Consider the following 27,108-nt stretch of genomic DNA (forward strand, 5'->3'; position numbering starts at 1 on the left):
TCTGTCATCAAGAACTCGGGCTCGGCCATCGATGAGGAGAGAGATTTAAAACTGATCTTCTTGGGCATTTTAACCTGGGAAACTATTCCTCTTCTTATGTAATGTGTGGCGATCTCTGACCATTTCATCTGTATTTGGGTACCCACAGTCTTTAGCAAGCAGTTTCAGTTCTGTAATAAACTGTTCAAATGCCTCATTTTCACCCTGCATCTTTTCATGGAACCTATATCTGGCGTAGATTGGGTTAGCTTTCAGTGTGATGTAATCGTAGTACATTTGAAGCTTTCGGGAGTCGTCTGCGGTGAGCATCCACGTGTTGTGGACATCCCGTCCCTTCTCACTGACCCATAGAAGAAGGTAGCTGCATTTGTCTGCCTCCTCCTTCCCCCGAAGAGGACCAGCGAACATCAGCTCGGCGAGCTGCTTGAAGCGCCGCCATGCCTCGGGCAGGTTGCTAGAGTCCCAATCCATGCGCGGTGTGGGAACGCCGTAAGCCTCAATGTCTGCACTGTCCAACGGCGAGGGATTGCGTAGAAAACCGCTACTCTGACACTACTCTGCAGCAACACAGTGCCATCTAGTGGCTGATGCAAAACATAGATCAACATGTTATATTTCCTGGTTTGTTGCATTTGAGTGACATAAAGGCCAGAAATTCATTCAACTTCCTCTTATAAATTTGCAAGCTGTACAGCTATGGAAGCCCGTTTTCACCACACACAAAAAAGTATCCATATCTTGAAATTTCGAGATATTTTTCTCAAACTTTTGAATAGTAACTCAAAATTTTGAGAAAATAACTCGACAGTTCGAGTTATGGATACTTTTTTTTGTGTGGCGGAAACGGGCTTCCATAGCCAGCACAGTGCATATGTTTGTTGCAGGTCAGAAATGAAACCTTTTCTGATGCTGAGAAAATAAAGCGTGACTCAGTGGTGCAGATATTTGGCAGTTTTTATTTTAGACTTTGTTCTGGTTATTGTTCAGTTTCCCCTGCAGTGTAAGTGTAATTCAGGCAGACAAACACAGGTGGATTCACTTGTACAAAAGACAAACTGAAATGGATTGTAACCAGAGCATTCTGACCAGTCTACCTGGTGATAGGTTTACCGCAACTGATGACTTGTTCACTTAAGGTAAATACAACCACGTCACTTATGAAGAAGACACACAGCTGATCATGTTATAGTTTTAAAACATCTAAAATCACTCTTGTTAATTCATTTGCTAGATTAGCTGCTAGCATACCCACTTTGTTTGAGGCTTTTTGCTATCTAGTTAGCAACACTACACACCTGTTACTCTAATAGTCAGTATTTTTTAATGACGCAGCACTCCTTAGCTTTTGTTATCCATATTTATAAAGAGATGGCATTAGCTGTACACTCCAGAGGCCCAGAGTTACTGTTAATATCAGAAATGTAATGCTGTCCTTTATGATTTTAAGTTTAGGCTGAGGATGATCTAAAACTGAAGATTTAAACACTTTTAGATCCATTACAGTTATAGAGCACTTTGCAGCCTGCTAACATGGAAACTACATAAAAAAATAGCAGGTGGTTTCATAAAAGTGTAATTTATTCCTTTCATTTAATTTAATAATAGAGTCTACATTATTAACAGCTAAACTCACCCTGGCAGAAAAATGGTGAGGAGAACCATCAGGACCAAGCTGGGTTTCCTGGGGCCAGAGATTTGGACAAACTTTCTCCCTTACTTTCATAACAGCTGTCCTGTGCCAGATGTTATATTGAGCCATTGAGAGGCATCAACATCAGTATCGACTACAATAAAGTTTAGCCGACGTATTGATGTAATTAATAACAGGAGTCCAAGTAGGAAGTGATGGAAATGACAACAAAGCAAGGTCAAAAAGTCTTTATTCAACCACGAGTCTCTGCTCAGCCATGGTTGTTACCATGGTTACCCATCAATCCCATCATCGTGCTGCGTGTTGTCAGGGAGACAGTGGGGCAGGGTTTCTACAAATAAGACTTAATTACTCAAAACATCTGTGAATGATGTCTGAACTACATTTAATTTACATTTTTCTCTTTACAGAAAGAATTCAAACACTGTGTGTGCGTGGGCTAAACGTCGAGGACGTAGGTCTTGTAGAGGCGGTTCATCTGCTCCAGGAAGATGAAGGTGAGGACGGTGTGCGGGCCGAGGCGGGCATAGTACGGGGTGAAACCTTTCCACAGAGAGAAGAAGCCCTCCTTCCCCACCACTCGAACCAGCACCTCCTGATCATGACACAGATAATTCAGTCGGTGCCCAGAATATAAACACTTATTACCGGAACAAGTCTATTAATACAGTATTAATATAACTTAATATAACTTGTATATCAGTCCTCTCACTGGCCACTTCATTAGGAACACCTGTTAAACTTCTTTGACTTGTGTTTTATCAGCCAATCACATGGCAGTGACTCAGTGCATTTAGACATGATGCCCGTGCCCATCCTGTCATGACCACATTTCCTGATATCTGCAGGATAACACATGTCAAAAAGCTCCATTCATCTCTAACATAAGAAAATAAGTTCACTGTACTCAAATGACCTGACTCCAATGGAGTATCTTCCTCATCAAGGAGCAACTGACAAACCTGCAGCAGCTGTGTGATGATATGATGTTAATATGGAGCAAAATCCTTGTTAAATTTATTAAGATTTAAAGAGTTCTGAAGATCAAACTTGTTACTAGCGATGTCTACCTAATAAAGAGGCCTGTCAATGTGTATTGCAGATTGTCAGAAAATGATTCTCTAAAATCTAAATGTTACACAAAGAACATCAAAGATACAGAAGTAACCTGTACAAATACTTCAAAATCACAGTATTACCAGGAACAATATTGCATTTATTCATCAGCTCATCTGCTTTCAGAGCATTATTTAACTTTCATGCTTAAAAAAAAAAAAAAGATTTTAATGACCAAAATGTAAAAACAAAAACAAGTAAAAACAAATAAAATTGGCGACTCACCAAACCATTTTTATACTCTGGCTTCCCGTCGATCATCTTCATGTTCTGGATCCTGCCAAGAAAAAGGAGAAGGTGGTCAGACTCGGCTGGACCACAGAAGAAGAGTTCATCAAACGCCTTCAGTCTCACCTGGTCTTTACGATGTCGACGGGCATCGAGGCTGCCGTGGTAACCAGACCACTGATCATACTGGCACAGAAGTGACACAGAATATCGTCTCTAAAGTAACCTGAGAACACACAAACATAGTCATGAAGAGTGTGCGTCACTGAAAGACTGTGTGCGTGCGTGAGTGCGTGCGTGTGTTGGGCACCTGAATCGAGCAGCGCCTGTTTGGACTGAGAGTACGAGGCCAGCTGAGCAGCGTTCACGACCACCGCTCGAGCCATGGTGGGAATGCAACCCTGCAACAACAGAGTCGTCATCAGCTCAGTTATTAAAAAACACCCAAAGAGACTCGATAAAGCTGCTGAACCAACAAACAGACGTGAACGCTCCACAGACGACGTCTGGAGTCTTTTCTGCAGGAAATGAACCAGCGAGGGTAGAGGTGGAGGGATGTCAGCGACCCTCAGAGCATGCTGTAGCTCCGATTTACAGTTCAGCTTTTTATCGTCTTTGATTCAGCAGAATAGCTGAGATCCGTCCCAGTTTAGGTTTCAGCACTTAAATCCTCATTTTATTAATAACGCTCATCAGGAAATTTGATTTAAAAAAAAAAAAATCAATTAACTTTTGTTATTGATATTACAGCAGTCACACACAAATTACTCCAGAGAATGAAAGGACAAGTGTCAAATTTTGTTAATCATATAGTGAGAATTTCATGGATGAAGCTTTTAGATTCCTGCAGGCAGAATCTTTTTTTTTTTTTTTTTTTTTTTTTTTTTAAGTGAAAAGTTTAAGATGTTACTACCAAGTGTTTATAACTGAACAAAAACTGAGGCACTGTAATGACTCAGTATTCAGTTTATCTGACCTATGTTTGCACCATCTTTGGTGGGAAAACTGTTGCAAAATCAGAAAAATCGAAAGAAGATGCAGAGATCAGAAAAGAAGAAGCTCCCTGTCCTTCCCGTCTTGGAGCAACTGTGACCACGTAATGTCGTCTGGGAATAATAAAGTGTTCTGATTCTGATACATTGAAAAAGACTGCGACACTGCCCTCTGCTGCCCTATGGAAGTACTGCAGATGGTCAGTAAAATCCTTTGCAAATTAAAAAAATTCAATTAATATTTTTTAATAAAAATAAAAAGATCATTTAAATGTTTTAATTCAGTTTAAAATTATTTAAAATATTGTAGACACATTTTTAACAAGGGCTGTAAAAACTAACAAAACAAAGCCACTAAATCCATGAGCGTTTATTCAATCGTCACCTGAGGAGCTAAAATTATTCTAAAAAGCAGCGAATACTGCACCACAGTCTCGCGCAACGATTAGATTAGACATTTGTGTTTGATAAAGAGAGACCCAGATTTAGAACATGTGACATTCTTCAGTTTGGAAATTCTTTAGAAGAAAAACTGAGAATTTTGGGAATATAAATGTTTTGGAAACATGAGGATAAGCAGAGAAAAAGCCAAATTCAAAAATATCAGACTCAAAACTGAGGTCATTTTTTCTTGTTTTTGCTCAGGATTCGCAGAGTTTTTTTTCCCCCTTCAATAAAAGCTGCAGCAGTAGCTCACAGTTCCCATTAACTACTTTCACACATATTAATAACAGTACAACGGCTTGAAAAACAAAATAGTTAAACAAATAAGAAAAATTAAGAAAAAAGGACTAATGTAATGTTTGTGTGATGTTAAATCGGGCAGCATCTACTCTGGGTGAAGGACCACTTCAGGACACAAACCGTTTTATCAATTAAAATTTCCACATTAAATTACTGCATCTGGACTAATGGCTACTCATTCAGGCCCAAGTGAAGAAAATGATGATGATGATGGTAGCCTCACCCTCCACAGCGTAGTGACGCCTTCCTCTTTGGTTATTCGAACGAGGGCATTAAAAACATTCTTGTATCCTCTCCGCTGGTCTGCAGGCAACCTGGAGACACAAACAGTGAGGAAAACGCCTGCGAGTCATTTTGTGTCCATGCCGAGCAGAGAAAGCTGCTCGAAGGTAAACAGAGTCTCACCGTCCATCGGCCGTCATCCTGATCAGCGCCACCTCTGCTGGCGTCCCCACAAATGCTCCAATGGCTCCAGCTGTCATACCAATCAGAGCCTGTAGGGGGAGCACACTGTTACTCAGCAGCATGGAGGGTGCTGTGGCATCTACACCTTTACCACTGCTTAAAAGCTTTCTACAGGCTTAGATGATTTCAGAGCTCATAAGCCTTTCACTCTTTCAGCTCACCTTGAGGAAGAAGTTCGGCGGCCGGCCGTCACTGCTGGTCATTTTCTCGAACAGGATGGTGTAGATTCCCAGACGGGTCGTCGTGTAGGTCGCCTGACGCAAAAGACCTGCTGACAGACTGACAAACACACAAAGAAACCCACAATGAAGCAGGGAGATGAAACGTGAGTTAAAATGATAAAAATCAGGATGGGGTGAAGCGCTGGTACCCGGTGTAGATGCCCCCCACGCCCTCGTTTCTCAGGATGGAGAACAAGGCGTGGAAGCTGGTTTTATACTCTCGAGCCTTCGTCCCCTGACCGCTCAGCTGCATCCTGTTCTTCACCAGGTCCAACGGCTGCACGAAGACTGTCGCGCCCATCCTGCAGAGAGGGAACAGCACAAGTACGTTTATTAAAGCTGAAGCATTACTGAGAAAACATGAAACCAAAAACTTTTTGGCACAGTCAAAGACACAACAAAACCTGGGAGCGCAGACTTGTTATCATATATCTGACATTTCAGATGTTTGAACAGATTTAAATCGTAACTTATAAAATGAGACCTTTGGACTGACTGTTCCAACGACTTCCACTGAAATCCAAACAATGTGATCAAAATAAATCAAAGTTCACTTGAAAAGTTCTTTTTATTTGAAAAGAACATCAGGGAGGAGTTTTACAGTTAAGGGAGACAGTAAAAACTAAAACATGGCAGGTTGTTTAAGCGCAGTTGGAGAACAGAGGTGTTTGCTCTAATGAATTTACACTTCTGTTAGCAGTGAAGCTGCAGCGATGTGGTAACTCTGCAGTGATAAGTTATCAGGGACTGGAAGAGCTGGTACTGTGAGTTTATCAGGAGGTGAGAGTTTAGCCTCCCTTAGAAAACACCGACGGCAGCAGGTGAGAGCACAGATTAACTCACGATGATGAAAACCTGCCTGGGGCAGCGATTCTTGTCTTTTAAATCAGAACACGTCCATTTATTTATCTCAAATGAAGCTTCACAGAAGAGCGTGCTGGGATCCTGACGAATTACAAACTGTAAAATTAGAGATGGTGCAGAGATACCTCTAAATTATCTCTGATTCACACCAAATATGGATTAAAATATAAATGAAGGCCTAATCTGCAAACCTACAGCTCTAACATTTAGTCATGTCATTATTTGTAACTTTTATAGTTTCTGAGAGATATATCGATAGATAGATATCCATCTATGAAAAAAGGTGTGCAGGTTTGAAATAAAGTCAACTGTTGACACCACCTCACGGAGTTTGTAAGAAGCAGCCATACTGTCAACATTTGGTGACCTTCAACTGTTTATTATGAGGCTGTTTAACCTGCTACGCCTGCTAAGGTAACCTGACACACACACACACACACACACACACACACACACACACACACACACACACACACACACACACACACACACGTCTTAAAGTGTGTGTGTGAGTAATGTTCTCCATGTTTCCTCTCATACACTCATGTTAACCTTCATGTCAGCATACGTTCACTAATCCCTGTGAGCCAAAAGGTCAGATTGTTCAGTTTATCATTTTTTTCTATTTTTGGATCAGTATGATGTCAGAGACAGTCACGCACCCTGTTGAGTGAGGGGCAGCCAATCACTGAGGCGCAGTGTGAGATAATTATTGAGATTATAATTTTAATTCATTCATCAAATTATTAATTGGCTTAATGAACTTTTATGATACATGATTACATTTGTAAATGTTTTGTGATAAACATGGATCAGAGTTTAACTGAACCTGATTTCAGAGTTTAGAGGCTAAACCAGGTTACATCATCATCATCATCATCATGGTCATAAAGCTGTCATCCATCCCGGCTAACGGCAGACCGGGGAGCCGACGTCAGGTCCCCCTGACTGGTGCCACCTCCCCTTATCTGCTGTCAGAGTTTACTTTAGGGAAGCTTCGCTGCCAATCCAGCGTTAGCGTTAGCTCCTCGTTGTAAAGCCCAGGCGGGAGGTTTTAACAAATAATTTCCCGGGGATACAAGCGGAACATTTGCAGGACTTCTACGAGTTTGCATGTTTAAATGTGTTCTGGTGAGAAAAAAAAAGGGGCAGGAAGCTCTACTCGAACATGGCTAACTAACACATGCAGAGAGGTGCCCAGATTTCGTCATGACACCGGTGTGCTGATGAAAAACGTCCCCTCGGAGTTATCGGGGTGCAGCCCGTCCTGTGACAGCCAGCATCAGCTGCTAACAGCTAACCATCAGCGTGTCGCTCCGCCGCAGTAACGGCCTCCGTGCTGTCCTTTAAACCACACAGAGCGGGTTTAAACTGACCAGAGCTCTCCTCTGACCCCTGACATTAGCGCGATAGCATGGCAGCTAGCCGCATCACTTACCCAGCCAGCCCCCCGAACAGGAACTTGATGGCCTTCGGGGAGGTCTTGGGCTTCGCATCCGCCATGTTTCCCCCGATCGGTCAGTGGCCGCAGAGTCTACGTTCAGATTTCTGCCGCCCGCCTGCCTGCCTGTGTGCCTTTGAGCCGAGCTTTCCGCCTGCTTTCTCCCCGTCGCAGCGGCGGCAGCAAGAGCAGCAAGGTGACTCTATAAAGCGGACGCGTCCCGAGACACGAAGAGCAACGGACCAATCAGGAGGCGAGGAACGATCAACGTGCTCCGTTCATGGTCTCCTTTTAAACTCCTCCATCCGAACTCTACTAATCAACTAATACAGCAAAGTTAATGACGTACAGCGTATATCAGATATTTAGAAGGCTGTAGTCTTTGACTTACTGATGTTATATTAAAAAGAAAAATGTTATTTTAAACATTTTGGCATTTGGCATGCAATAAATTACACACGTGAAGTTGATTATGAATTCCTCATCATTTGACCAAAAACATCTTTATACAGACTGATACTTGAAACGATGACGAGCCTTTTGATAAAGAGGCCCTACTCAACTAAAAATTCGTGCATGGCATTCTTATGTCTTTCATTTCCGAGAGAACTTGAATGCCGCAGATGCTACAACGCTAGTTATTTAAATTAAGTATATCTATAAATATGTAGAAAACATAAATTTAAAAGTGTATAACTGGTAGGACGTTATATAAATGTTTAGTTTCTTTAAAATAAGGAAACTAAAAGCCACAATTATTTGTTAAATAATTTATTGCTTATAATGTTGTACCATTGTAATGAGATGAGATGATAGCCTTTATTTGTCAGTTGCAGTTGCCCACCGAGAAGACAGACCTTGAAGACCGTACAGGTCAGGGAGGTAGCAAAGGAAAAAAACAGTGAAATGTGTAACACAAAAGGATAACCCAGAAAGATAAGGGAAGGAGACGGTGAAAGATGCGTCCGCCTCCTCCGAGAGCCAAAGAAAGAAAGCATTTTCTTGTAGCATGGTTGAAACATTGTAGCAACCATTGTTGTACCATTTTCTTGAATATTATGGCTTTTATACATCCAAAACTATTTCTTGTTTAGTTTCAGAATTAAAAATGAATTACAACTGTTGCCACCATCATTTCAGCTTAAACACAGCGTCAAACTAAGGAGTCTGATGTGACACACAAAACAACAGAAGGCTGGGACTCTTTCCGAACGCTCATTGGTTTAGAGCTAGAGAGGGGGAGGGATTTATTATAAGCAACAGCTTGCTGAGGAAGTAGATCCGGGGCAGCGGTGAGTAGAAACACTGAGCAGTTTTATTTCTGTTTTTTTTTTTTCTTTTTTTTACCGGATTAAACTCCCATAAAACGCCTCGGTGTGACCGTCCGGCTGCCGGAGATCATATCGCGGAGCTGGCGACAGTTTCTGCTGCGTCACGTTACCGGTGTTTTGGCGAGTGATTGGGCAGCTAGCGTTAGCAAACAGCAGGAAGCTCACTAACAGAAAGTCTGTTAGTGAAGTTTTTCGGAGTTTTTTTACACAGAGATCCAGAAATAAACAATTTATACTACAGGCTGACAGCGGAGGGATACACAGGAGCTGAGGTACTTATTTATGAGGCGTCACCTGTGTTTGTTCTCCACTGTTTACATGTTGGGTCCTGTTTGTTTAGGGAAGGAAACGAGGAGCTAGAGAAGTAAACACGGAAACAGAGAAGGAAGGGAAGAAGCACGGAAGGATAAGAGGAGGTAGAGAAGTAAACAAAGAAACAGAAGGAAGGAAAGACGTACAGAAGGCAGCAAGGTATCGGGTAAGAATCATGGTGGCAGAGAAAGAGCAGGAAGGAGGGATATGAGGAAGGAAAAAAGGAGTTGGTAAATAAAGGGGGCAGGGTGGAAATGAGGACACAGAAAGGACGAGGAGGAGGGGAAAAAGTAGGGAGAGGTAACAAGGAGGCATTGTACAAAATTAGGAGAGAGAGGAGGATCCAAGGAGCCACAACCTAGGAAAGAGAAACTTTTTTTCTCCTCGTTAAATGATTTTTTTTTTGTCTCGCTGTGGTGGTAGGCGGTGTTACCTCTAGGTATCCAATGACAGCTCTCCGATCATGTCCGCGGGCGGGGCTCCACACAGAGCGGACTAATGAGGAGGAGGCAGAGCCATGACGGGCGAGGAGACGAGGGGGGGTCGGCGGTGGCAGGGGAGCAGAGCGTGGCGGTGGGGGGCGTGCCGCGTCTTGCCGTCTTCCTGTTCCCCTCAGAGATGGTGTTCTACGCCGAGCAGAGGAGCTCCCATAGGAGGGTGCTGACCCTCTACAACCCCTACAACTTCAGCCTCAGCTTCAAGAGTGAGTGCAGCCTTGTTTAGGCCCTGGTCATGCCGCCACTGGCTCTAACAGCCTCTAACAGCCTCTCTCTCTGTCCTCACAGTGTGGTGCACGGCGCCCTCGTTCTACAGGGTGGTGGAGGCAGAGGGTAGCATCCGGGCCAAGTCCTGCGTCGACCTGTGAGTGTTTCAAACTTTGTTTAAAACTTAATCCATAACGACGCTCACATGCAATCAAGTATTTTGTTTTCCTGTCAGGGTCGTGCGTCACCTGGACGTCTCCCCCAGACACTGGGGCCGCAGGGACCGGTTCCGCATGGAGGTGAGGGGTGGAGGCCAGGTGGGACGACGGGAGATTTGGGCGGAGCTTAGAGGAGGACAAGAGGAAGAGGAGCAAAGAGGAGGTCAACAAAGGGCGCTGCCTCATCCTACTTCTCAGCTCCTGCCCACACAGGCACACCTGCCTGCCTGCACAGGTAAGGCACCATGGAGTGCTCTGATTGGTTCCTGCAGCAGTGCATTCGCGGGTGCAGAGTGAGTTGATCTTACTAATGATGTTTCTGTGTGTGCGTCTGCAGCTGTGCGCAGCGCGTCTCAGTGGGCGGTGTGTGTGGCTGTGGCGGTGCTGTGTGTCACAGTGTTGATGCTCCCCCTGCACACTGACAGCAACTCGCTGGTTCCACGCTGGCTGCACGTGTCCACCAATCAGAAACTGGTCTGCGCCTACACACTGGGTAACACCACACACACACACACACACACACACACACACACACACACACACACACACATCTGTATGACCTGAGAGAGAGAGGGGAGGCAGGGAGCAAATGAGACAGTGGGAAAGTAAGCAAAAAGAAAGTAAAGAATTGAAGGAGATGGAGAAGGAAACAAGGAAGTAGAGAAGAACAGTTATAGGTGAAGAAAGGAGGAATCTAGGGACAGTTAAGGAAATGAGAAGTCAGAGCAGAAAGGAAGGAGTCTCAGAAGGAAATGTGGAGATAAAGAAGCAAACAAGAAAATAGAAAAGGAAATAAGGAAGCGGAAAAGAAACTAGATATAGAGAAGGAATTAGGAGAGAAGGGCAGGAACGAAAAGGAAACAAGAATGTAGTTGGAGGGAAAACGAAGGAGATAAGGAGGTAGAAAAGGAAATGAGATGGTGGATAAGGGAACGAGAAGTTGAAGATTCAGAAGTACATAAAAACATACAAAGAAGGAGGCAGAAAAGGAAATGAGGAGGTAGAGAATGAAGCAGTGATGCTGTGGTTGTCTCGCAGGTCTTGTTACCATGGTGTTTCTACGGTGACGTCATGCTGCAGCGACCTGTGGCCTCACCGTCGTCCACACAGGAGGAGCCCTCAAACGACTGTCATGGGAGAGCGAGTAGCGTGTTCAAAAAAGCTTTATTTAAACGTGTCGACGGAGCGGACAGAGTCATCGACCACTGATGAACAGTTGGATACGAGCGCCGTGAGAAGAAATGGACGTTAAACCGACGAACATGTGACAAAGCTGTGATGCTGCGTAAATAAAATGGTTGTGAATAAAAACAGAAAGTGATGATTTTAAGAGGATTCAAGTCTTTATTTAACTGTAAACAGAACAACACAACACCATCTTTGACCAGAGTGTACTCACACGTTTAAATAAAGTTTTTACAGAAGCTCAGTGCAGCTCATCGTATCCAGGATAAATAAATAAAACAAAGCAGGTAAACTGTGTAATCAGATGTGTGTGTCTGCCCTTCAGCTTCTCTGAAGTTTTACTGCTGATGGTAAAATGTTCACAGAGGTTCAGCTTTTCTGCGTGATGCGTCGTTATCCATCAGAACTACAGAGCTGGCCTTCCAGTCTCTGAGAAAAACCTCATCAAGTAATGCATGAACTAGTAATTGATGGGAAAGTTCCAGTTTCTTCTTCACTGCCATGAATAAAAACCTGTTCTTTAAAAGAATCCCCTGCATCTTTCTGCATGATCATCAGTGCTGATCGTTCTCGATGTTCCTCTGGGATCGCTGATCAGTTTCAGACCTGAAGCAAAGTGAGCCGCAGATTTCCCATCCATGAACCTGAACCCTGAATGCAGTGATAAACACACAATGGCTCTGAAGGACAAGTTTCCCCTGAAGTCTGACATTTCATATTAAACAAGGAGCCGTTCTGACAGGTTAAAAACATTTAAAAGAATAAACGTAGAAAAGAAAAACAATGAATTAATAAAAAAGATTATAACCTGTGTCACAGATGAGGCTCACTCCAGATTAATGAAAATAAACAAACTCAGATTTATTTTCACCTCATTTAGAAGGTGATTTACACCCGCTGAGTGAAGCACACGAGGAGGAAGAAGGAAATAAGGAAGGAAGGAAATAAGTCCAGAATGAGATTCCAACACTTTACCATCGGAGATGTTTGTCAATAAAGAAATACACAAGGGGCCTGTTTCAATATGCGTACTTGTGCGTGCTTGCATTCTCGTGTACTCGTGATACGTCATCAGTCCAGAACCCAAACGCGGCAATGGCGGAGGAGCGCGTCTAAAACTTTTAAATATTACTCTTTCTGGGTCGCAAAATAAAATTGTAAGTTATTTTGAAGTGAGAATGTAGCTGTGTAAGCTTCAAGTATCTGCTCGATTTATCAACATATCACATATTTCCAAACGTGCTCCGACGTTTTCCGAGACATCTGTTACCCACCAGCTCCATATACATTTTGGGGCATGTATTCTGTAATCTGTAATCTGTAATGGAATACATTTTAAAAGTAACCTTCCCAACACTGCCCACCAGCTCCATAGCAGACCGAGAGGTCGGCACATCGTTTTCAACCCTCCCATGCTCTTTCACTACTCAGGTTAAACATGATATATGAGTCTCTTAGGTAACTTCGAAATATTAATGTTTGGTTTATTTGTTCCTGAGTAAATCGTTTTGGCTGAGATATATTTCAATTCAGGAGGAAACAAAGACAGCATGTTAATACGTGGAGATTCTGAAGGCTGCTTCAAAATGATCGATTATATTTTAAATCTTTGTTCAGTTCTCTTCCAAACCCCAGCAGCTGTCTGTTGTAATTTTTGAGTGTCCACTAAAATAAAAATAAAGTGTCCTAACATCTCACCTGTTTGTTTTTATTAAGGCATACATGTACATTATTTTTATTAATAGAGATTTCGCTGCTGAGGTCAAACATGATATATAAGTCACTTCGATCGCTTCTAAATGTTAATGTTTGGTTTATTTCAGTGTTTTCTTTGTTCCTGAGTCAGTCGGTTTGGCTGTGATTAAAGTTAAGCTTCATAACATGTTAGTCACAGTTGAATTAAGACAGTAAAAACTCCGGACCTGTGACATCATCAAGTACGCTGTACAAATCGCTAGTCTGTGCGTGCCGGACTCTTGGGACTCGCGTACTTGAGGAAAGGCCATGGGAGTGTTTTTGTTCTTCTCGCGTTATTTTTTAGTCACCGCGAGAGTTGGAGAGAGTACTGAGACGAGCTGCTGAGTTTTGGCGGAACAGGAGCAGAGCAGGAATAATGGAGGAGGAAAGCCGGGACACGCAGAACAGCAACGGAGAGGAGTCCTCCTCAGCTCGCGCTGAGCTACAGGTGAGAGGTTATCACAGCTGAAAGAGGACGTGAAGGGGCACGAGGGACTTCCTGTTCAGGCTTTAACTTTGACAGAAGAAAGGAGACAAAACAACCATCGGGACACAGCCGCGCAGTTTAAGAAAACGATGTGCGCGTCTGCACCAGAACTTACGGTCCAAGCTGTAGACTCCGTCAGGAATGCATGGGGCGTTTAGGTGCACCTCGTAAACTCAGCAATCGTCCTCCCAGAAGCCGTGGTGGTTATTTAAACGGCTTTAAAAGTGGTATTATTATTATCAGGTAACAATTTGAGTTTTTTAATGTTTTAATGCGGAATTGAATGGATAATATTGGAGTTCTAGATTCAAATGTGTTCATGGCCATAAAAACAGGGGAAAGGCTGATGAAGAAACTGCATCTGCTCTATAACTACAGGTTAGTGCATCTGTACGGAGAAAGAGTCAGGTTGTTCTTATAGCTCTCTTGCACTACATCTATTTCACACTTACATTTTGTCTTCATTTATTTATTTATACTATTTGTATTTTGTCTGTTCTATTTATAAATATTAACCAGGCATCTGTGTGTGGATAGCAAAGAAAGAATTTCAATACACAGAGAAATACTTTTCTTTGTACATATGACAATAAACGCTTGAATCCTGAATCACTAAAGACAGTTTTTAATGCCACCAACAGCTATGCGCTTAATATGCAAGATGATCGTCTCTGCAGTTGTCATCACGCTCTGCAGGCGTTTGCAGTCCATAGCAGTAGTGCTGCTGTACCATGCAGTGATGCAGCTGGTCAGTGTGCTCTCCACAATGCAGTCTCTAAGAGCATCCACAGAGTTTTGTTGTGTCAAAAAACTGGCAGCGAGGACTGAGTTTATGATCTCTGAGCTAAACTTGCAAAACTCTTAATAATGTAGCGAGAACACATGGTTCAATACAAAAATGCTGGAGATGCAGCTTGAAAATTGCACAAAATAGTGTGGAATGAAGTAATGGAAACGACAAAGCTAATGATAATTATTCTTTTTAAATTGAATAAAGTAATTCTGTTGATTCCATGCTGTATTAATTGTGTTTCAGGTTGCTTTAGTTTCAGGCCTGCTTCTTGTGTAGTCAAAGAATGTGAGCAGCTTGCATAGAAAGGGGAGTAGACCAAGGTGAGCGAGATAAGATGGGGAGACAGTGGTGTCACCATAGAGATGGAGAGAGAAAGTACTAGCAGTTGTGTCACAGAGAGCAGCTTCCACGAGTACATCCCTTTGTTTAGCCAGACCTCGCCCATAGAGAGCTCTAGCTGCTTGGTCTCCAAATCAAAATCAAATCACTTTTATTGTCACATCACATGTGCAGGCACACTGGCACAGCACATGCGAGTGAAATTCTTGTGCGTGAGCTTCACAAGCAACAGAGATGTGCAAAACACAACAACACAAACGAGCAAAATACAAGAATGGCTACATCTGAAACTAATAAATATATGTACAATATATAATAGTGTATGCATTTCTGGATGTGTATACTAAATATTTTCCTACGTGTGTGTGTGTGTGTGTGTGTGTGTGTGTGTGTACACATTTTTACAAATTAAATAGTAAAAAAATAATAAAATAAATATATAAAAATATACAGAGTTGAATATGTGCAAAACAAGTGGCATTTATATACAGTGTGTAGTGCATAATGTTGAAGTTCCAGTAGTGAAGCTGAGGTGTCTATGAAGTGTTCAGCAGTCTGATGGCCTGGTGGAAGAAGCTGTCTCTCAGTCTGCTGGTACGGGACCGGATGCTGCAGAACCTCCTTCCTGATGGAAGCAGTCTGAACAGTTGATGGCTGGGGTGACTGGAGTCCTTGATGATCCTCCCCGCTTTCCTCAGGCACCGCTTCCTGTAGATGTCTTGGAGGGAGGGAAGCTCACCTCCAATTATCCGTTCAGAGCACCGCACTACTCGCTGGAGAGCTTTGCAGTTGTAGGCGGTGCTGTTGCCATACCAGGTGGTGATGCATCCAGTGAGGATGCTCTCAATGGCACAGTGATAGAAGGTCCTGAGGATGCGGGGGCTCATGCCGAATCTTTTCAGTCTCCTGAGAAAGAAGAGGCGCTGCTGCGCCTTCTTCACTGTTTTGTTTGTGTGTACTGACCACGTAAGATCCTCAGCCAGATGTACTCCAAGGAACCGGAAGCTGCTCACTCTCTCCACAGCAGCGCCGTTGATGGTGATGGGGGTGTGTACTTCTCTGCACCTCCGGAAGTCCACTATCAACTCCTTTGTCTTTGCGACGTTGAGGGTGAGATGGTTGTCTTGACACCAGTGGGTCAGGGCGCTGACCTCCTCCCTGTAAGCTGTCTCATCACTGTTGGTGATAAGACCCACCACTGTAGTGTCGTCCCCAAACTTCACAATGATGTTGGAGTTGTTAGTGGCCGTGCAGTCGTAGGTGTAGAGTGAGTACAGGAGAGGGCTCAGTACACACCCCTGTGGAGCACCAGTGTTCAGTGTGATGGGGGATGAGGTGATGCTGCCCAGTCAGACCACCTGGCGTCTGTCAGACAGGAAGCTAAGGATCCAGCTGCAGAGGGAGCTGCTCAGTCCTAGATCCTGCAGTTTCCTGTCCAGCTTCGAGGGAACGATGGTATTGAATGCTGAGCTGTAATCTACAAACAGCATCCTCACATACGTGTCTCTCTTCTCCAGGTGTGACAGGGCAGTGTGTAGTGTCAGGGCTATGGCATCATCAGTGGACCTGTTGTGGCGGTATGCGAACTGTAGAGGGTCTAGTGAGTCGGGTAGTGCAGAGCGGATTAAGTCCCTGACCAGCTTCTCGAAGCATTTGCTCACGATGGGGGTCAGGGCTACAGGTCGCCAGTCGTTCAATGAGGAGATGGTGGAGGATTTGGGTACAGGGACGATGGTGGCCATTTTGAAGCAGGCTGGGACTACAGACAGAGAGAGGGAAAGGTTGAAGATGTGCGTGAACACTCCAGCCAGCTGAGCCGCGCATGACTTGAGGACCCGGCCGGGAATCCCGTCCGGACCAGTAGCTTTGCGCGCGTTCACCTTCCTGAAGCACTTCCGCACATCCTCCTCAGACACAGTGTGCGCACTGACGTCATCCGCGGTGCGCACACTGTCCGGTCTCATGGTGTTCGCTGTGTCGAATCTAGCATAGAATACGTTTAGATCCTCACACAGAGAGGCCGTGGTCTGCGGTGTGCTGGTTTTCCCTCTAAAGTCTGCGATCGTGTTTAGTCCCTGCCACATACTCCGAGGGTTGTCAAACTGTTGCTCCACCCTGTCCCTGTACTCACGTTTGGCTGCTTTGATCGTCTTCCGGAGTTGGTAATGTGCGTGTTTGTAGTCCGATGTGTTCGCCGAGGCAAAAGCGGTGCTCTGTGCCGCGCGAACATCTCCGTTAATCCAGGGTTTTTGATTTGGGAAGGATTTAACTGTTCTGGATGGGACGACATCTTCCACGCATTTCCTGATAAATCCACAGACTGAGTCTGTGTACTCATCAATGTCCCTAGCAGCCACGTGAAACATTTCCCAGTCCGCGTGATCAAAACAGTCCCGCAGATATGTGTTCACTGAATGCTTGGAAAATAAAGAGTGTCAAATGAAGTTCTTGTCTCTGTTTGATCTCTACCATCAAAACAATCTGTTAAGTTGGCGAACTTCAACAATAGTTTATTAGAAAACAGCTTAGAGAAAGTGGAGAAGCTCAGACAAAACTAAACAAATAAATAATAAATATAATAATAGAGCGGGGGGTGATGTCCACACATAATGTACTCGCACTAGTTTCTCCCTGCAGAGGAAACACAAGACAGTCAGACACACACACATCACTCCACTAGTGCACAAACACAAAAAGTAGATTAGATTAGAACAGGATGTTCTGAACACAACACCCTGTTTGTTATCAGATGGATACTCAGTAGGTGAGGCCATAAATAAATGTCCCGTAGAGCTACTCTGTTGTAATCTTACAGTATTTATTAACTTTAAATACTCCAGTGTGAATTACTTTGTGGTCGGCTGTTCCAAAGTTTGTGAGTGGAGGATCTCTGAGTTTGGACTCGAGAGAAAGTCAGAAACAAAAACATTGTTTCAGCCTGGGAGCCAAACCGGAGTGAGCTGCTCTTGTGTTCAGTTTTATGTAGAGCTGGGCGATATAAGATTTTTTCATATCACGTTTAAGTTTCAAAATAGAACAAACGAAACAGACTAAATTGTCAATTTCACTTAAAAACAAAATATTAATTCTAAAAATAAATCTTAGTTTGTTTTACAGAAGAACAGACAAAACTGACTAACTTTTGTCAATATCAAATAAACTGAGAACTAAAAGGAAGTTCTCAATCTCTCCTTGTTGCATAGCTGAGCTTTTCAAACAGTTTTAACAGTTACTTTAGTCTGACAAAAGCCGAATGACGAATTACCACTTCCAGTCAGAGACTGAGCTGCACCGCTTTATTGTATTTCCAGACTTGCTTTCGGCACATTTACAGTGCACGCTACTCTGTTTTTGTCAGACTTGAAATAGCTGAAATACCTTCACACTACGGAACTTCTGTGGCTCTTCCGTTCGACAATCTCTCCGGCATTGGAACCATCATCTGTTTTCCCTTCGGTCACGCTTTCGGTTGATGTTTCTCTAGTCGGCACACTCATTTCCTCCATTACCCGGGCGGCACGGCGGCTGGCTGCTTCCCAAACAAACACACGTGCGGCTTGGCACTTGTGCTGTACGTAACAAGTCACGTGACGTGATGCTGTGGCTGTGATTGGTTCGGGTCTGCGCTACTTAATTTGGATTGGCTGTTGTTCCCTTTTTTTTAAGAGGACAAGAGAGATGTGGCCTATCGCAATAGTTTAACTTTTCTATCGAGAAAAAGTTATTTCACAATACATATCGTTATCGTTCTATCACCCAGCTCTAGTTTTATTAATTTCATGTGCAGAGCTCACAATGAGCTGCAGTCTGCTGAAGCATGAATCTGAGGATAGCACGAGGCACTCAGAGGTCAGCGTGATAACACTGGTTATCCTCCCTCAGCTAAACATGCTCTACAATGAAGGAGAGAGGAAGAAAGTAGGCAGGGAGGGAACAGGGAAGGAAAGGAGGAGGTGAGATGGGAAAGAAGTAAACATGGAGAGAGAGAGAAAGAAATGAGGAGGTAGAGATGGAAAGCAGTTTGAAAGAAGAGTGGATAGAAAGATAGAGAACCAAACAAAGAGGAAGAGAAGGAAATAACTAAGAGAGAAATGAACAAGGAGGGTGAGAAGAAATTAAGGAGAGGTTGAAGCCAATGAGGAAGGAGAGAAGAAGAAAGGAAGTAGAAGATAATGAAATGACGTGTTAATAAGGAAAGAAAGAAAACATTTCCTCCTTGTTTCAGTATCTGCGTTTTCTTCTTCTCCTTTTCTTCCCTTCCTACTTGTCTCTCTGTCCACCTCTTCTACAGGTGAAACTCGAAAAATTTGAATATCATGTTCAATTATTTCATTAATTCAACTTAAAAGGTGAAACTAATGTACTATATAGACTCATTACATGCAATGCTAGATATTTCCAGCCTTTATTTGTTAGTATTTTGGTGATTATGGCTTATAGTTTATGAAAACTCCAAATTCAAAAGCTCAAAAAATTAGAATATTGTTCAATATTTTAGGCTCAAAGTGTCACATTCTAATCAGCTTATTAAACCAAAACACCTGCAAAGGGTTCCTGAGCTTTGAAATGGTCTCTTAGTCTGGTTTAGTAGGAATCACAATCATGGGGGAGACTGCTGACCTGACAGTTGTGCAGAAAACCATCATTAACACATTCCATAAGAAGGGAAAGCCTCAAAAAGCAATTGCATAAGAAGTTGGGTGTTTCTGAAGTGGTATTTCAAAGCACATTAATAGAAAGTTATGTGGAAGGGAAAAGTGTGGAAGATAAAGGTGCACTGTGCTTTGTTAAGTCCAGAGTAAATGCAGCCGTCTACCAGGACATTTTGGAGCATGTTATGCTTTCTTCTGCCGACAAGCTTTATGGAGATGCTGACTTCATTTTGCAGCAGGAATTGGCACCTGCCCACACTGCCAAAAGATCCAAAACCTGGTCCAATGAACATGGGAATGCTGTGCTTGATTGGTCAGCAAACTCACCTGACCTGAAACCCATAGAGAATCTATGGGGCATTACCAAGAGAAAGATGAGAGACATGAGACTGAACAATGCATCCTGGTCTTCACAGCACCTCAGCAGTGCCACAGGCTGATAGCATCCATGCCACGCTGCATTGAATCAGTAATTCATGCAAAAGGGGCCCAAACCAAGTACTGAGTACATAAGCATGATTATACTTTTCAGAGCTCTGACATTTCTGTATTTAAAATCCTTGTTTTATTGATTTCATGTAATATTCTAATTTTCTGAGATTTTGGGGTTCTCATAAGCTGTAACCCATAATCATTAAAATTATAACAAATAAAGGGTTTTAAATATCTTGCTTTGCAATGTCTATCCTATTATTAGGTTGAGCTTTTAAACTAAATGATTGAAATAAATGAAATTTTGCACGATATTCTAATTTTTCAAGTTTCACATGTATTTCTCCTCCCTTTTTCCATCCGCCCTCCTCCACCAGGTTTCAAAGCTCAGTCCCAGCATTTTATGAACCCGTGTGTTGTCTCTGTAATTACATTCACCTTGTTGTACCAAATTGTCCTTCTTTTTCCTCTTTTGCCATAGAAACGTGGTGGCCACAAGAGACCCAGACATCATGGCTCCCAGCACCATGACAACGCCTCAAACAAGAATCGGAAGATTCACATGGATGACAAACAGTACAGCTGCGATCAATGCCCATCCACTTTCGCTCGACTGCAGACTTTCTTAACGCACCAGCGTGTTCACACAGGAGAGAGACCGTACAGCTGTGACACATGTGGCTCAGCTTTCACTCAGTTGTCTCATCTGAGGAGGCACGAGCGAAGTCACATCGGGAAGAAACCATACAGGTGTGATCAGTGCCCTTCCACTTTCACTCAACTAAGTGGTTTCTTGATCCACCAGCGTGTTCACACAGGAGAGAGACCGTACAGCTGTGACACATGTGGCTCAGCTTTCACTCAGTCATCCCATCTGAGGAAGCACAAACGAAGTCACACCGGGGAGAGGCCATACAGCTGTGATCAGTGTGGTCAGACTTTTACTCTAAAATGTAGTCTGAACACTCACTGCATACGTTTGCACACAGCAGAGAAACCATACAGCTGCGACCAGTGTGGTAAAAGTTTTGCATTGAAATTTTCCCTGAAAGTCCACCAGCAAATCCACACCGGAGAGAGTCCGCCCTGGTGTGAGGAGTGTGGAAAACCTTTTTCTCACACGTGCTCCCTTAAAAGTCATCAAAGAGTTATCATTGGAGAAAGGCCGTACAGCTGCGACAAGTGTGGGAAAAGTTTCAAGCAGAAATGTATTTTACAAAAACACAGCAAAACTCACACTGGAGAGAAGCCATACAACTGTGAGGAGTGCGGGCAGAGTTTCACCCGCCCGTGCTCTCTGAGGAAACATCAGCGTATCCATACCGGAGAAAGACCGTACAGCTGTGATGAGTGTGGGAAAGCCTTCAGTCGGCAGTTCAGCCTGACATGTCACATGCGAATCCATACAGGAGAAAAACCATACTGGTGTGAGGACTGCGGGCAAACGTTCCGTCACAAGGGCACCTTCAAACAACACCGAGAACAACATCAGAACAGGACAGAGAACTTGGAGCCGGGATCAGCAGAAGTCTCTTTATAAAATAACCATTTCATGTTTCATGTAGAAGATTTTCAGATCTTCTTCCTTTTTACTGTCTGCAGTGGAATTCCATCTGAGATTGTTCTATTGTTCAGAACATCATAAACACATTTGTGTGGTCAGCTTGTTGCAGTGTGCTGCTGTGAGGGGGAAAAAACGCTGAACAACAGAAATGAAAAACTTTCTGTTGCACTCTTAAATTAATACTGTGAATAATACCTATGGGAGATTTAAAAACAAACAAACAAACACCCAATTAAAGACGACAAACATTTATTTAATGTAGGCACAGAAAATGAGACTGACCAGAACCCACCTCCACAAACTTGCTGTAAAACCAGAGGAGAAGATGTCCTCAGGGATCCACAGACCACCAGGAGCTGCTCACAGTTCTGCATATCGGGTATTTGAGAGCCCCCAATCAAAACCCTTTGCTCCTGTTAGGACGATAAATGGCACACTTCTTCCTTAAGGACCACAAACTTGTGCTTCCTGTAGAAGCTGCCCTGATCCTGCCTTTTTCTGAAGCTATGTTGTTACAGTGCTGAACCACTACCTGGAGAAAAAAAAAACCTAAAACGAAGTAAAACTGCATTTATTTTACTTTGTTTTTTCTGCTGCAAAGTAAAGTTTGTTTCCTTTTCAGGGACTGTAAAATGAAATCATTAACCTCATTAATGTTTATTATAATGTTTGTTGACAAAAAAATAAAGGTATGCGAACCAGTCTGGTCCTTTCTGTAAGTTTCAAAGAAAATAACCTAAATATCTAAACATGTCACAGCTCTCTTTATCATCTGAGTTTTATTGTGTAAAAAATCAGAAAAAAAATATCTAAAACTAATAAAAACTGACCTGAAATCAGCAAAATGACTAAAAATAAACCAAAAAGATGAATGAGTCTAAATCACAGTGCAGTCAAACATGCAGCTGCTTGAGACTCCATAATTTTATTAACAATTTCAATAATTACAGTGGATCAAGCATGGTAATATTTAAATGGGAAAGCAACAGGACTGGAGTTCATGAAAAATTTAAACTTTTTATTACCAAACAGAGACAAGGCACAGATGCGAAGTTTAGTTTAATAAATGTTCAGGCTCAAACAGAAAAAACAAAACATGGGAACACGTTTATTTACAGAAACTCAGCTCATTGTTTCAGCTTAAACTGCTGGGATGCAAACAGAGGCTGATACTCACTGTGCTATGATCTGCTTTCATGCTCAGTGCTCATTAAAACTTCAGAGCTTGATTGATCGGGACAGTTAAACATTTAACACGTGGAGCTACATGTTCTGTGACGCTTCAGTAGTTAATAATAATAATAATAATAATCGCATCATTTACTGGTTAATAAGTGATCATAACAATGGGGGGATAGTCTCTACAGCCCCAGCTCAAGCCCCGCCTCATTTTCATGGAGGCCTTGGTCAGGCACGTCAAAGGTCAGCCCGGCCTCTCGCTCAATGCTGTCACCCCACAGTCGCAGGAACTCAGAGTTTTCCTCTCTGGCACCGCCCACGTCGCCAACTTCAGACACGCCTCCCTCTGCAGCCACTTCTGAGATCAGACCGGGTTCTCTGTGCCGAGGTCGTGTCAGGAGGTGGTGGAAGGTCATCAGCAAAGGCTGGTAGGGGGCGGGGTCAGAAAAGACAGGGGGGAGTCACACTAGAGTTGATTTATTTTGTAGAACCTAAAGGAGCCAAGAAGACGACGAGCTGACTTGAGGGGGAGGCTGGGTTAGTTTCATAGACCCAACCAGGAGATGTGGGACAAGCCCACCTAATGCGTCATCATTACACTTTCATCAATCAGAGATCAGTTTGAACCAGCTGTGCTTTCAGTCTCGTCTCAGCTCGTTTTTTAGTTTTATTGCTGTAAGTCACGTGACCTGCACAGGACTGCAGACAGAAATAACCTAAAACCTGACAGGTGCATATTTTTATATTAGCAACCATCAACATCAATGTAACATAATATAATAGATATAATATGTAATAGAATATAATATAATTTAAGCTGTCTACGCCCCAGAGTCTCACTCATCTGATCTTCCAGACGATCAGATCAAACATTCTTGTTTAAAGTATTGCCCAGGTGTGTGTGATGTCACTGTGATGTCACCCTGTGTTGGCTCTCCACGCTGTCCTCTCCATCTCTGGTGTCTCTCTCTCCATCGCCTTCTTGCTCGCCCGCTCTCTCTCCCAGTAAAACTAGCTCATTGATCCACAGGTTGGTGCTGGTAGTGCTGTTGGTGTCACTGGGAGGCTGGAGGAGCTCCTCACTCTGACACACACACACACATTTAACATTTAATCTCATTGAAATAAGCTTTATTTACATCAAAGTGACGGCTCACCTCCTGAGAGGAGTCCACCTGCTCCACAGCCTGCAGAATACGACATCACACACACGTCATGACATCACACATTGTAGCACAGTAAGAGTGACGATATTTGTTTACGGAGCTGAGTGTGTGTGTGTTACCGTGTTCTCCAGGTTCTGCCGTTCTCGCACCATTTGTGGACCCTGTAAACATCGACCAAACGGACTGATTCAGTCACTCTGTCCTTAATAACCACAGCTGATTGGTCACATGGCACAGTGACGCTCATTTTAACGCTGCAGTTTCTCTTTCTTTTAATCTACAAGGTAAAAAACTACAAATAAGAAAAAACTCAGCACGTGTCAGGACGTAATGACTGCAGATGGAGGACATATTATAAAATTATTTCTGATGGCTATTATAAAACTCCGTTCAGTTTTTACCAAATTAAAGATTTTACCAGACTCTAACCTCAAAGCTGCAAATAGACTCAGAGTATACAGTGAGATTGTGTTGTAACTCAGGTCACCTCTGACCTCTGAACTCTGGCTTGACTCTGAGGAAACTGATGAAGAGGAGGAGGAGGAGGAGGAGGAAGTGATCTTCTGAGCGGGGTCAGGAGGGGCCGAAGGCTGCAGACACACAGTGATGTTAGAAACTGAAGACTTAAGATGAAGATGCTTTAATGTAAGGAAGGCAGTAGGGTTTCATCTGGATACACATGTTACAGTGTGTGTGGGAAACACAAGGCTCAGGCTGATGAAATAGCTGCATCAATATCTGCCTGAAGAAAACACCTCAAAATACAAGTTTACTACAACTCTGATGGAGTCTGCTGCTCTAGCTGTAGCCACATAGAACTGAGAGTACTCTGTGTACTTGTACTGCACTGACTCACTGCTGTTTGGTCCACTTGGCTCTGCAGGAGGAGCTGAAGGCTGTGGAGGTCTCCTGGAAGCTGCAGACAAAAACAAACACGTCTCAGAGTCACAGATGAGCCTCATGTCTCATGAACTGACCAGTATGATCCAGCCTTACTGGCACAGCCTGGTTCTGATCCAGCAGGCTGACGATCATCAGAAGCAGCCACATCGTAACAAGCTCTCGGGGCGGTCCTGGAGGTCCGGGGTAATCCTGGTCCTGTGGGGGGTCCTGCAGGTTCTGACCGAGTCTTGCTCTGCTCCGTCTGTTTTATTGCGTGTTTGGCAGGAAGTGTCATGTCATCATGTCGCCCTCAGTCCCTGCCCCCCTCCCACGGATGTTACGCCCATCAAGGGAAACATCAACAACAATAACAGGCTGATTTATACTGGCAGGGAGTGTCTCTGTGTGTGAGAGCAAGTGTTCACTGCAGTAAGGGTGTGATGTGAAAGCAGTCATACAGATGTTTTATTGTTTCTTCTGATGGAAGCAGCTGTTTAACATGGCGAAGCTCAAAGTGCTTCCATCCTGCTTTAATGGGGAGAAATCAAACCTCAGGACACATTTGGATGTTTGTGGTTCCTCAGGTGTGTCCAGGCCCTTCATTAGTCCAGAGCTCCGCCCTCTGATCCAGGACTTTGGGTTTATTTTGTATAGTTTAACTTTTATTTAACTGATGATGTCAGAGGAAGCGAAATAAGATAAAGAAAAAGTATCAGGATTAAAAGTACTTCCAGATGAGGTGTGTGTCAGATTCATGGAGCTGCGGTGAACCAACACAACAACACATCCAGCTGGCAGTAAACACATTTCACAACCAGCAGGACTTCCTGCCACACAACCACACGACACCAGAGAGAGAGGAAGCCAAGTGTTACAGAAGAGGCTCAACAATAAACCAGCTTAGACACAACCATCAGTTTCATAATAAATTCTGCTTTAATATTCATCGTCCTATCACAGTTCACCTTTTTTGTAATCATCTCAGGTCTGACTTCTTAGTAGGGATGATGGGAATTTTCAGATCCTGCAGTTCAAATAATTTATTTAAATGAATGAAGGTGCGGCTGTTTTTAATGTTTTTAGAATTGTTTTAAATTGTTTTAAAATCCCATTGAAAGTAGAAAACTTTGTGAGTCCAGTCCTTCCCGTTTCAGGGTATCTGGTCATGTGACTTGTGAGTTTGGCCTGCTGGAATAAACTTTATCCACCAACATGTGGTCTTTATTATGAAAAGCATGAGTTTACACACCAAAGAACCCAAACCTTTCTAATAGCAACTGGCTTGCTTTTATACTCTACCTGATTCAGGTGAGCCTCTTGTATGACCCATATCTGGGAAACCAAGCAAACCAAATGCTACACTGATCATCCACGTAAGCAACCATCAAAGCACAACACAACACATGGAAGACTTATTTATATACGCACAAAGTCCCACAAATAATTAAATTACACATACACTTCAGTCAGTTATATATAAATTAGAAACACCTTAACCAAACTCCCCTAAGCTGGCACACTGGTTTATTCTAAGAGCTCATAAGCAGCTGATTGAGCTGCTCTTACTCGTTTGCTCCTGTAAAAGAAGTGACCAGGAAAAGATGAGTACAGCAAACACACTTCTCTTAAATACATGTTTGAGGAATTTAGGTTTACAAGACAAATGATGAACTGCAATCAGCTGCCACTCAGGTTCTTCTTCCTGACACAGGATGGATGTCAGGTCCCTCCAGATGTTTCTTCACCTTCCATAAAAATGTCAAATTCGATAAACCTACTACAGAATCACCAAACCATAAACGTTTCTTTTTCATGTAACCTTTTAAATACCAATCCCTCAAACTTATAAAAATACATTCATTTATTTATTATTTATTTACAATTAAAATGAAGGCAAGCGCAGTGGAACACCTGGGTCTCCATTACATGGCTCTATGAAAATGGACTCTCAGGATGGATGCTGGATGGAAAGGATGGAAGTTTTTGGGTGTCAGATTTGGAGGATTGGAGAAAACAAAGTACATGGTGTACTCTCATTCCTGCTGGGATCTGAGACATCTGTGTGGTTTTTGGCATCACTGCTTCTGAACCACCCTCAGAATAAAAGCAGGAACTGGAGCGAGGTGGCGGCCAGCGTCCCATCACTGCCCCGTTACAGATTTGACAGCGCAGAGGCGAAGGCTCAAACACCCGGACATTGAAAGTTCCCTCTGCGGTCAGATTTCACCATCAGCTTTCTGAAAACATCTGTGTGTGTGTGTGTGTGTGTGTGTGTGTGTGTGTGTGTGTGTGTGTGTGTGTGTTTCTGATCTATTTCTAAGTCAGTGCGTTGGATGCAAAGCAGTGTTTATCTGCCTGCCACAAACCACATACACATAAACTCACACACTGAAGTGTCTGTCAGC

General features: G+C 43.2%; 4 protein-coding genes across 8 annotated transcripts; 2 read left to right on the top strand and 2 right to left on the bottom strand.

Annotated features, from left to right (window-relative positions):
• Nucleotides 1–1,863: 1,863 nt before the first annotated feature.
• slc25a11 (solute carrier family 25 member 11) lies at nucleotides 1,864–7,995 on the bottom strand. Its single transcript, XM_026160876.1, has 9 exons — nucleotides 7,720–7,995; nucleotides 5,567–5,719; nucleotides 5,358–5,475; nucleotides 5,137–5,225; nucleotides 4,955–5,045; nucleotides 3,306–3,396; nucleotides 3,122–3,221; nucleotides 2,993–3,044; nucleotides 1,864–2,246 (listed from the first exon to the last, which is right to left on the bottom strand). Exons 1-9 carry the CDS (start codon nucleotides 7,782–7,784, stop codon nucleotides 2,091–2,093), a joined length of 915 nt encoding a protein of 304 aa, XP_026016661.1. The 5' UTR covers nucleotides 7,785–7,995; the 3' UTR covers nucleotides 1,864–2,090.
• An 881-nt stretch (nucleotides 7,996–8,876) lies between these two features.
• Nucleotides 8,877–11,617, top strand: LOC113017771 (motile sperm domain-containing protein 1-like). Of its 5 annotated transcripts, none has more exons than XM_026160889.1 (7): nucleotides 8,877–9,014; nucleotides 9,394–9,531; nucleotides 9,789–10,068; nucleotides 10,151–10,226; nucleotides 10,305–10,522; nucleotides 10,625–10,780; nucleotides 11,326–11,617. In XM_026160889.1, the coding sequence occupies exons 3-7, from the start codon at nucleotides 9,864–9,866 to the stop codon at nucleotides 11,352–11,354; spliced, it is 684 nt and encodes a 227-aa protein (XP_026016674.1). In that variant the 5' UTR covers nucleotides 8,877–9,014; nucleotides 9,394–9,531; nucleotides 9,789–9,863; the 3' UTR covers nucleotides 11,355–11,617. The 5 variants fall into 5 exon arrangements, with proteins under 5 accessions (XP_026016674.1, XP_026016673.1, XP_026016676.1 ...); XM_026160891.1 differs by lacking the exon at nucleotides 8,877–9,014 and adding an exon at nucleotides 9,021–9,325; XM_026160888.1 differs by lacking the exon at nucleotides 9,394–9,531.
• A 1,836-nt stretch (nucleotides 11,618–13,453) lies between these two features.
• On the top strand, nucleotides 13,454–22,177 carry LOC113017757 (zinc finger protein 239-like). Its single transcript, XM_026160869.1, has 2 exons — nucleotides 13,454–13,657; nucleotides 20,394–22,177. The coding sequence occupies exons 1-2, from the start codon at nucleotides 13,586–13,588 to the stop codon at nucleotides 21,450–21,452; spliced, it is 1,131 nt and encodes a 376-aa protein (XP_026016654.1). The 5' UTR covers nucleotides 13,454–13,585; the 3' UTR covers nucleotides 21,453–22,177.
• A 296-nt stretch (nucleotides 22,178–22,473) lies between these two features.
• On the bottom strand, nucleotides 22,474–24,963 carry LOC113017770 (uncharacterized). Its single transcript, XM_026160885.1, has 7 exons — nucleotides 24,818–24,963; nucleotides 24,678–24,737; nucleotides 24,316–24,411; nucleotides 23,941–23,982; nucleotides 23,813–23,842; nucleotides 23,578–23,739; nucleotides 22,474–23,080 (listed from the first exon to the last, which is right to left on the bottom strand). Exons 1-7 carry the CDS (start codon nucleotides 24,869–24,871, stop codon nucleotides 22,838–22,840), a joined length of 687 nt encoding a protein of 228 aa, XP_026016670.1. The 5' UTR covers nucleotides 24,872–24,963; the 3' UTR covers nucleotides 22,474–22,837.
• Between the last annotated feature and the right edge of the window lie 2,145 nt (nucleotides 24,964–27,108).

The sequence above is a fragment of the Astatotilapia calliptera genome, unplaced genomic scaffold, assembly GCF_900246225.1.
Source record: "Astatotilapia calliptera unplaced genomic scaffold, fAstCal1.2 U_scaffold_2, whole genome shotgun sequence".
NCBI classification, from domain to species: Eukaryota; Metazoa; Chordata; class Actinopteri; order Cichliformes; family Cichlidae; genus Astatotilapia; species Astatotilapia calliptera.